The sequence below is a fragment of the Myotis lucifugus genome, unplaced genomic scaffold (genome assembly GCF_000147115.1).
Source record: "Myotis lucifugus unplaced genomic scaffold, Myoluc2.0 scaffold_156, whole genome shotgun sequence".
NCBI lineage: Eukaryota > Metazoa > Chordata > Mammalia > Chiroptera > Vespertilionidae > Myotis > Myotis lucifugus.
This window is the reverse complement of record NW_005871204.1, coordinates 3,112,783-3,123,788: the sequence shown is the minus strand read 5'-3', so window position 1 is coordinate 3,123,788 and position 11,006 is coordinate 3,112,783. Positions and strand designations below refer to the sequence as shown.

At 43.9% G+C, this 11,006-nt stretch overlaps 1 protein-coding gene across 3 annotated transcripts; it reads right to left on the bottom strand.

Moving 5' to 3' along the window:
• Positions 1 to 222: 222 nt before the first annotated feature.
• LOC102419621 (serine/threonine-protein kinase MARK2-like) lies at positions 223 to 3,783 on the bottom strand. 3 transcript variants are annotated; one of them, XM_006095490.3, is made up of 3 exons: positions 3,467 to 3,591; positions 3,108 to 3,162; positions 223 to 2,160 (listed from the first exon to the last, which is right to left on the bottom strand). In XM_006095490.3, exons 2-3 carry the CDS (start codon positions 3,120 to 3,122, stop codon positions 262 to 264), a joined length of 1,914 nt encoding a protein of 637 aa, XP_006095552.2. In that variant the 5' UTR covers positions 3,123 to 3,162; positions 3,467 to 3,591; the 3' UTR covers positions 223 to 261. The 3 variants fall into 3 exon arrangements, with proteins under 3 accessions (XP_006095552.2, XP_023615216.1, XP_023615217.1); XM_023759448.1 differs by lacking the exon at positions 3,108 to 3,162 and having other exon boundaries at positions 3,467 to 3,783; XM_023759449.1 differs by having other exon boundaries at positions 3,108 to 3,609.
• Positions 3,784 to 11,006: the final 7,223 nt, after the last annotated feature.

The following is an 11,006-nucleotide window of genomic DNA, read 5'->3' as shown; positions in this document are numbered from 1 at the left end:
CGGGCCTTGGCGGTGATAGTGAGCCAAGTTCATGATGATCTTGGACACATCTTTTCAGCCGTTTGCACGCCTCCATTGTCGGCTACACCACGTGCTCTCTCCTGGAACTGGCAGCGTTTCTTTCTGGCGCCGCTGTCCCTGAGCTGGTTATGTCCATCCTCTGGCTTAGCTCCCGGACCACGTGCCCCGCCTTCCTGGAGCTCTCACCTGCACCATCGAGTTAACTGTGCTCCCGCCTTCACCGTTCAAGATTTTAAAAAATTACGTGGGTTGGACTTTAGTCCTTCTAAATCCCTTCTTCTTGGGGGGTGCCCCACAGCATGTGCATTTTAAAATGACTCTCAAGGCCCTTCTAAGCCACCCCGGCCGGCCCTGGCTGTGGCCAGAGGGAGAGACTGGGCTGCCCCCATCAGCCTGCCCAGTGTGGAGGCCGCTTTCAGGGGCGGCTCCCCCTTTGGCTCCACCCCTGCTGATGGTGCTCAAGACTGGGCTGGGGGTGGCTGTCCTGAACTCAGTGGAGTTGATTGGGGGAGTGGCGGCTATGGCTTCCAGGCTGGGTGGGGGAGTGGTCGCGTTCGACCCCGGGCAGTCTGTGTCTTCCGTCTCCTCCTCAGCCTGCCCAGTGTCTAGGCCGCTTTCCTGCGCGGCTCCCCCTCGGGCTCTACCCCTGCTGATGGTGCTCCTGTGGCTTCTGTTGCGAATGGTGGGGGAGCCCACAGGGCCGCGCTTCAGGACTGGGCTGGGGGTGGCTGTCCTGAACTCAGTGGAGGTGATTGGGGGAGCTGCGGCTATGGCTTCCAGGCTGGGTGGGGGAGTGGTCGCGTTCGAGCCTGGGCAGTCTAGGTCTTCCCTCTCCTCCTCAGCCTGCCCGGTGTGGAGGCCGCGTTCATGGGCGGCTCCCCCTGCCGCTCCCCCACTGCTGACACTGCTGTTGCTGTGGCTATTGTTGCCCATGGTGGGGGAGCCCCCAGGGCCGCGCTTCAGGACTGGGCTGGGGGTAGCTGTCCTGAACGCAGGGGGGTCGGCTGGGGCACTGGTGGATATGGTTTCCACCAGGTTGGGTGGGGGAGTGGTCACCTTCCACCCCGGGCAGCCTAGTGAACAGGAAGGCTCTTCAGTCTTTTTATCAACTGACTGACCGACCTCCTGGCTGGATAAAATGCTCCTGGCCTCAAGGGAGGGGTAGGGCCTTACCCGGATGGTGCGGCCGGGCATCTTAGGCTGTGTCATCTTTAGGATGCGGTACGTCCCCATCACTCTGTCAAATCTTCTGTTTGTCAGGGACTGCTGGATCTGGTCCTGCTTGAAGCCCAGGTCCAGCATCACTGCGGTGACGTGGGGGTCCAAGTCCTCCTGGGGCGGCTCGCTGTAGGGCCGCAGTGGCTCATCCTCCTGGCCCACGTTGAGCCAGCGGTCCTCCATGACCTCTTCCATGGTCGGCCTCTTTTGGGGGTCCAGAGTGAGTAAGCGATTTAACAAATTTTTGCCCCGCCTGCTCACGAAGTTCGGCTCTTCAAACTTCCCCGCCAGGATCTTCTGCCTCTGTCGCACAATGTTGTCCCCCCGGAACGGCACCTTTCCCGTCAGCATCTTGTATAAGGTCACCCCCAAGCTCCAGACGTCAGCTTTGCAGCCATCGTAGTCTTGTCTCTTCATGATCTCGGGCGCCATGTAATAGATGGTGCCGCAGAAGGTGCTCAGTTTCTGGCCCTTGGCTTCCTTCCCGAAACCAAAGTCGGCCAGTCTGATGCTCCTGTTGGCATCTAGGAGGATGTTGGCGGGCTTCAGGTCCCGGTGGGCGATGCCCCTGTGGTGGCAGTACTGGAGCGCCGACACCAGCTCCCGGAACGCGGCCCGTGCTTCTCGCTCAGTCAGGCGGCCGGAGGTCTCCAGGTGTTCTCGGAGGTCCCCTCCCCTCACGTACTCCATCACCAGGTAAAACTTGTCCTGGGTGACAATCACCTCAAACAGTGAAGTGATGTTTGGGTGGTTTAAGCTCTCAAGACAATGGGCTTCTTGAGGCAACTCAGAACTGCCCTTTCGATCGATGGTTTTGATAACCACCTCGGTGGCAGTTGGCACGTGCCGGGCCAAGCTCACCGTGGCCCACGCTCCCTTCCCTATTGTTCGCAGGAGCACATAATCGCCAACGAAGTGCACCTGGGGAACGGGAGGGGTGGAAAAGTGGGAAGAGGAGGTTGCCAAGTCAGACATGGTGTTCAAAGAACACAAACAAGATCAAACAATGGCAACAACAAGCAAAGGAGTCCAAGTCCACAGGTCACCAAAAACAGCTTCCTGGGCTATAACGGACGAAATCCTCGGCCCAGACAGGGCCTTATATAGGAGTGCTTTGCAATTCCATCACAATGGCGCCATCTGAGGTCAGAGCCACAAATGGACCAATCATGGCTGGGGATAAGCCACAGTGGTAGTGGTTTTCTCACTTTTTGGTCTCATGACCTTTATACTCTCTGGAAAAAACAAAAGACACACACTTTTGTTTATGTGGGATATTAGATTGATATTTTATTAAAAAGAAAACGCTATAAGATGTGTGCCCGAGGAAAATCTGACTTATTCTCATGCTCAAATTCTCAGTTCAGATATCCCTGATCCATCCATTCCTACCTGCCTCACTCAGGCCATCACATTTGTCATCTTCATAGCATGGACCACAGTGGGGCTGAGCCTTGTTTACTGTCTGTCTTTCCCATGAAGGAAAGAGCATGACTATGGTGTTCCCTGAGTCTAGCACAGTGAGTGGCCATAAAATAAGTGTTTCATAAATGTTTGTTCACTGGATTAACAGAAGAGCTTGTGGTAACAACAGAAAATATGGCCAACTCTTTAATCAAAGGGATTCATAAAAACGTTTTAAAAAACAGTTATGTTCAGTCCTCACTCAGCTTTGGGGGCAGATAAGATAGGACAGAGGAGGTTTGAAGTCTGTTTATCCAGGTGTGTGGTTGCTTTGTGAGACTGAGGAAAAGCCAGCTGGTAGGAGCCTCGCTGTAAAGATTAAAGAAGATGATTCGTCCTTCCACTGGTACTTGCTAAGGATGTAATAAGTTTGGACCTGCAGTAAGGCTGCAAGGTGTTTTTACCTTTTGAATATCCATTTCCAGATGACACAAAAGACTTCTCTGGATTAACGGATGTCTGCAGAGGTACAAAGGGTGGGGTAATATGTTGGGGCAAATTCTACCCTTTACGGAGGCAGAGAGGGAGCAGGCAGGCTTGAGGACACTGGAGGGGCCTCTGGCACATTCTATTTCAAACTCATCTTCTAAGAAAAATCCTTACTTTCCGTCCATTGGGTGTTTTACTTATGATGTTATTCTAGTAATCATTTTCCTTTAACACTTCCCTCCTAAAGTCTCAGCTTTGTATAAAGGGAATCTTTAGAGGGATTATTAGCCTGTGAGCTTCTCCCACTAGAACACTTTAGTTTGTTCATTTTTACCTTACTGCAGTGATGCTCAGCTCTTAAACATGATAGTCTCTGTTGCTGAGCCGATTGGGATCCAAATGGGGGACATTTCATCACTTCTAGACAGATGTTTACAAGTTACAGTCAGAGATTACAATAAGCTCAGGAAAGAAAAGAGAAAATTTCAAAGAAAGTTGCCAGTGTTGAGTTAATTATGTCTATTTATAAAATTGTATTAATAGTTACTTAAATAATATCAACAGAATAGAATATTCTCTTAGCATAATGATCTCTTTCAGCAAGGTAAACACAGACTCAAAGATAAGACATTTAATGTAAAACTGTCCAGGGAAAAGTCAAGCTAGAAAAAAAAATCATTTTTTCCAATATGCTACATCAATTATAGGCTTCTGATTGTGCCCACATGAGCATGTAGCTTTTTTATGTTTTTACTTTTTATTTCTTTTTACTTTCTTTTGTTTGCCTGTGTTTTTTTCCCATTGACCCCCTCCTCCCCACACCTCCCCTCTACAGCCTTCACCACACCATTGTCTGTGTCCATGGGCTATGCATATGTGCATGTAAGTTCTCCGGTTAATCTCTCCCCTCCCAACCCCAACCCCCACCTTCTCTCTGAAATTCATCATTCTGTTCCATGGTTCGATGTCTCTGGATCTATTTTGTTCATCAGCTTATTTTGTTCATTAGTTTCCACATATGAGCGAGATAATGTGATACTTCTCTTTCTCTGACTGGCTTATTTTGCTTAGCATAATGCTCTCCAGGTCCATCCATGCTGTTGCAAAGGGTAATAGTTCCTTCTTTTTATAGCAGCATAGTATTCCATTGTGTAGATGTACCACAGGTTTTTTATCCACTCATCTGCTGATGGGCACTTGGGCTGTTTCCAGATCTTAGTTGTTTTAAATTGTGCTGCTATGAACATAGGGGTGCATATATTTTTTTCTGATTGGTGTTTCAGGTCTCTTAGGATATGTTCCTAGAAGTGGGATCACCGGATCAAATGGGATTTTGTCTCCAGACAGAGCCCAGCCCTCCACCAACTTGGCCACTTAGACAGTTGAACTACAGCCCATTTGCTGAATTCCACAACCAAGTCCTAAAAGACAGCAAGGGCAGCCCCTTTCTGACTAGTCCTGCCCTCCTTGGTCCTCTCTGAGCTGCTGGCCTTGCCTTCTGGCCTCCAAGACCTCTGTGTGGTCTCACTTCTCCCAGGCAAGGACCTGGCCCCTGCTCTGGCAGCCACCTCCTCCCATAGCTGGGGTCAGGCACTGTTCTCTCCCCGGGAGTGCAGTCTTTGCTCCTGCTGCCTCCCATTGTGGGACCTATAAGGAAGGAGATGAAGCTTCAAGGTGAGCAAAGAGAGTTAGGTGGGAAGTACAATAAGTGTGAGGTGTAAAATAGTAATACTAACATAAGATAAACACAGGGCTCTTTGGGAATACGGGTCAGGGAGCTGATAATGCTGCCACTGGGTCAGAGATAGGTCCAGGACAGTTTTTCTGCTAATCACTTTCTCTAGTTTCTAAGAGAAACAATGGTCAGCGAGGCCGGATACTATAACTTGAAAGAGTATTAACAGCAGTATCCAGGTTTTCAGGGAGTTGAGTTGTCTGCCCTGATTGCAGGTCAGTTTTAGAATGTGCTAAAGCAGGTCACCATCCATTTCTTTCATTGTTATAACTGCATGTATGCAATTGCAGCAATACCTCTGCTGTGTCATTCTCTTTCTAGCTTAACAGACAGTCTTAAACCTCTGGATAATCCTACATTCCAGATACTTTGTTTTGTTTTTTTTTAAATAAGCCGTGTGTGTGTGTGTGTGTGTGTGTGTGTGTGTGTGTGTGTGTTGCAGGAGAAAAGGCAAATGGAGAGAAAATTGAGGAAAAAGGAGGTGAAACCAAAATAGTTTTACTTGTTTTTTTTTTAAAAATCGGGCTTTAGGGGAAAGGTATTATGCCCAAGGATAAAACACCCATCAACAAAATTGATCTAAAGAAAGATCAAGCCCCATGTCCTTAATTTTATTGGCATTATGCTCTAATCAACCAATGAATTAAGAGATGAAAGGACATTTTGTTCAATTGTGGTCACAATGAAGTCAATGCCTTTTTCCGCAGTGGCAGTTTTCTAAGGGCCAAAGAGCATTTTAAAATGCTTTTGTTGAGATGCCTTATTGGCAATTCTGCCTTGGTATCAGTGGAGGGAGTCATTTAATTCCCGTCCTCTGCGTTCATTCCGATGGTGTCTGGAAGGTAGGAGGAGCTATTTATACACATGTGCACTGGGAGGGGAGAGGCTCCACAACTCACCATCTAACTGCATGCAGAATCCTGGCATCGCTTGCTTTATCCTCTGCTGCGCATTGTACCACCACGCGTCGGGTACCAGGCACACGAAATTATGAATAAACGAACAATTGGCTCAGCCTCCACAGTGCATGACAAATGTTTTTTATGAACATTAAATTCATTCTTTTCTAATTTGAGAGAAAATTGACCTTGTTTCTGGCATCAATTTCCACTTGTCTTCCTCCCGGCAGCATGGATTGTCTATTTCTCTGATGCAGAAAAGCATAGCTCTCTTGTTTGTCTGTTTTGCAAACTCTGTACATTTCCCTGGGAAACCTTTGCTGTCTTTACCACTCACTTGTACAGATTCCAGTGGGTGATTCAAATCTGTTCAAGTTTCATGCCACTGTCTGTTTCTTGGTCTCCAGGTTCAGGCAAAGTATTATCTCTTCCAGGCGGCCTTTCCTTTGCATGTCCTGCAGTGCCTCAACAAACCGAGCCTGGTATACAGTGGTGCTCACTGACTGCTTAGTGAATAATTGAGAGCTTCCTGGAATGTTAAGATTGATTTTTCTCTCAGTATTTGAAATTTTATACAGTAACCACAGAAATAAGCCTTGTGGACAAATATTTACCTTACTTAAATAAATATAGATTTTCCCCCCCATTACTAAGTAAGGTCTCACTGCACTAGCCTCAATGCCTATCCTCAAGTATGCAAAACTTACTTTTTGTGTCAGGACCAATGCATTAAAAGAAATAATCACTTTCAACATATTTTGCATTTAAATGAACACTGTGGACAAATATTGAAATATCTCTTGAAGGATGGGCTATCTTTTTGGAGGGAAACAGCCCTGTTTGGATAGTGGCCTGGTATTTTTCTTAATCAGTCCTTTTTGATCTGGTGTTTACTTTGGACTTGTTAAAGTAAAACTTTTTTGACACTTGTTAACGTGATAAGGAAGACTTTATTCAGGACTGTATTTCGATATAAGGCAAGACTGTTGCAATAGAGGAGAAAGACCAGACTCAACTCCAAATACAGCCAAGACAGCTGGGGATTTATAGCCAATAAGAAGAATGAGGGGTCAGTGGATGGAAATTAATAAGAGGAGACATCAAAGGTAGGGGATTCTTGCTAAACCTATTTAACAGGATTCTTGCTGAAGGCAGGCCAAGGACTAATATATCAAAGATGGGAGATGAGATCATTGGTCACATATCAAGGGAGATCACATATCAAGGGTGAGGATTCTCTCTAAACTGATTTAAGATTCTTGCTCAAACTGGACCTGGCAGGCTGAGGACCGAATAAGGACAAAGTCGAGTAGTAAACAGGGCTCAGAGGAACCTGTCTACAGTTAGGTCAATGAAAGAGTCTTTGTCTACAGTCATTTTCTTGGCCTATTGAGCACCACTGTGTACCAAACCGACAGAACAGAGTGGTGTCTAATGGTGATTTCTGAGCAGGGCACTCATTATGGCTTAAATTGCAGCTGTCAAGCATTGTTGTTGATTTTGTATAAATGTACTCATCCCTCCCTACGTCCTGTGTGCAGCCAGTTTGCTTGCATAGAAGCTGTTTTGTTTTTCTGATGCTATTTCAAGCTGTTGTTAATGTTCTTTTATCCAACTATAAATATACCTTTTGATTATTTTTCATTTTTAGCTTAAAATTTCAAAAAAATGATGCACTTGGTTCACATTTCACAAAATCAGATGGTCACAGTTGGGGGACTTCTCTTCTTGTGCGTAATTTAGACTGGATGCAGAGACTACCTTCAAATAGTTCAACAACGGAGAAAGTGTACACATTTATATTATTGGATTATTTAATTCTAAAGCCACTCTATAAACAAGTATTACCAAAAGCAACATATGTAAAGGCAATGTATACTCTCAGCTATTCTCCCCTTTCTGATTCTCTGTATTCCTCTCATTCCAGGGCTGCCTCCAGTTCTTTCATTCCATGCCTTTAATTGACCTTCACTTTCATACTCAGCTCCCTTCTAGACTATCATAAAGAGAAACGACCTGAAGGATTCCACCAGAAAGTGACTTAGAGGTCTACCTCTTTCAAGTCATGTGCATTCTAGAGTAGTCATCTCAGGCCATGTGGAATAAACTGAAGTGAAATATTTTTGGAGCAATTGGAGATTATCAGCAGCCCCTTAAATCTTAGCTCATTGGCAAAACCTAGTTGTGATTATGACTCTACTTATGACCCTGACCATAAATATTTTTTAAAACATATTGGCCAATGCCTACTTTTTTCTATTTATTCTTCCTTTTCTGTAGAAGACTGTGAGCTTCTTAAAGTCAGGGTTCATTCTTCCTCAATTGTGTATTCACTACAGAGCTATCTTACTCAATTTGTTTGCTGAATTATAAGCTTCAATAAGGCCCTTAACATCACTCTCATTCGAAAGTAAAAAAAGGACAAATATCTAAAATTGTTCTTTAGTTTGCCACGATTTATTTTAGTATAGAGATCAGTAAGGTATTTTCATTATTATTATTTTCTTTTCTGAAAATATCTTTAATATAAATACCTTAAAATTTATTTAATATTTGTGACTTTTCAGGCAATTTGATATAGATGATCAATAGACTGTTTATAAGGTAGAATGAAATAGGCCTCCAAGGCAACATGAGAGCTATGAACCAACTGTAACTCAAATCACTGTATAAGTAGAGAAACTCCAAAATCTTAAACCATATCAGCCTTATTCTATATAGCTCCCTTCCAGATTATCAATTTCAATCTTCATTTGTAACTTTATTTACAAATAATGTCAGGCTACCTAAGAAGGACAAGAATAGTATTATCATATACCCTTCACCTAGTTTCCCCTGTTATTAATACTTAACATCGGCTTTGTCATCCTCTCTCTCTCTTCTCTCCCTCCCTCCCTCCTTTCCTCTCTCTTGCATTCTCTTTCCTGCTCCTTATCCCTTTCTAGATAGATGAAAGATAAATAGCTATTGAGATAGTTTTGTGTGTCCTATCTCACAAATTCACATTCTAGTAGGTGAAGAAAGATAATTAAAGACATTAAACTAACAAGAAAAGATAATTCCAGACAGCTATAAATGATTTAGAGCAAATATATTGAGTGACACGTTAAGGTGTGTGTATGTCAAACATATCTCTTGTTGACAAATATATCTCTAGAAATACACACATCTCCTTTCTTAGTGGATGTGATACTGTATGAACAACAGCCTGGTTTGAACCAATCATATTGAACTGGCATTTCCTTTGGAGGCACTCTCAATCTTTCTTCAGCCTATTGAGCCTCATTGTGTACCTATACATTAGAATAGAGTAATGCTGATGCTTATTCCTTGAGAAGGTAATTCATCATGGTTAAGTTTTAGAAGCCAACAAAATATATTAAACTTTTTGAATCATTGAGAATAAATTGCAGACATGTTGACTCTTTACCCCTAAATAGTTCAGTGTATGGTCATAAAAGAATATCTCCTTTCCTACTCATAGAATGATTATTAATATCATAAAAATACCATTGCTACTATTACTTAACATATAGACCTAATTCATGGACAAACAGCCTTATAATGTCCTTTACAGCAAAAGGAAGGAAGGAAGGAAGGAAGGAAGGAAGGAAGGAAGGAAGGAAGGAAGGAAGGAAGGAAGGAAGGAAAGAAGGAAGGAAGGAAGGAAGGAAGAATGGAAGAAAGAAAGAAAGAAAGAAAGAAAGAAAGAAAGAAAGAAAGAAAGAAAGAAAGAAAGAAAGAAAGAAAGAAAGAATTAAAGGAAACCTGCAGGCTAATGATTATTTTTGTTTTCCTTGGAACACTAGAACAGAAGGTCTACGAATATTTTATTTTTACATTGTTTTTCAGATACTTTAAACATATTAAATTATTTTTTAAAAATATATACATATAATTTTGACACATTGCACCCCACAAGGTCATAATATGTGCAGCCTGCTGGATTCATTTTCATGTGGAACTTAAGGTTTCTCCTGCTCCCTCTATTGAATTAAAAGTATCACATCCACTTAGCAGTTCTAGTAGTAATGAGGAAGTACAATAGCACTGTACTGGATAAGATAAGATGTGAATCAACTGTGATTATTCATAGTGACTTATCTATGAGTATTGCAAAATCCATAGAAATAAATCCAGAAGCTGAAACTAATGAAACACTCCTGTTATCGGTGGAAGTGGAGTCCTTGGGGTGCCATGAGAAAAGGAATTTCCTGAGGCCCCCACAGGAGGATGGGGTTTCATGGAATGCTTTACTGATGATGTAAAATTAAGGGGGTTCTACTCCCAGGTCCCATCTCTGTCCAGCCCACCATGGAAGAAGTCCAATCTTGTCTTCAGCAGGGCCAGAGTCAAAGCCAGTGCTCATCATTTCTCCTCATATTAAAGTCCAGTCCAATCCAGCCTCTGGCTAGCTTAGCTTGTTCCCAGCAGCCGCAGTCCATTGTGTGTGGGGTTCGCACAGCCTTGGGCCATGGGGCTACTTAAGGCCACATTGCTATGCAGAGAGAAAGGGCAAGCGCACAGATCAGTGTGGGTCACAGAACAAGGGAGAGCAAGAGTGAACAAGAGCAAGAGAGAGAGAAAGCTCCTTTGGCCATTTTAACCACAGCTTTTGCCCACTTCTGAGGGGGTCCAACCCCTAGTCAGTCCATTGTAACCCAGGCTAGACTGACAGGCAAGCACTTCCCCTGCATCACTGGGACTTCTACTGCCCATGTGCCTATTTCCCCTTTTGTTCTATCCCTTCCCACAGTGATCTGCAAGGAATGGGCCAGTGGTTCCCTGGGGAGCATAAAGCTGTAGCTTTCTGGCGAAGCTGCCCAGATGACCATGATTATAATGCTTGCCCTCCTCTTTGCTCTCTTCCTATTATTAATATTAACTAACTAATTATAATGATAACACTACACCTATTCATAATCAAATATGCATCATACATTTCTTTTTTTTAATTAAATCTTTATTGTTCAGATTATTACATTGGTTCCTCTTTTTTCCCAACATAACTCCCCTCCAGCCAGTTCCCACCCCACCCTCCGCCCTCACTCCCCACCCACTGTCCTCATTCATAGGTGCACGATTATTGTCCAATCTCTTCCCACATCCCCCACACCCCTTTCCCCCCCAAGAATAGTCAGTCCATTCCCCTTCTATGTCCCTGATTCTATTATAATCACCAGTTCATACTGGTTCATCAGATTATTTATTCACTTGATTTTAGATTCACTTGTTGATAG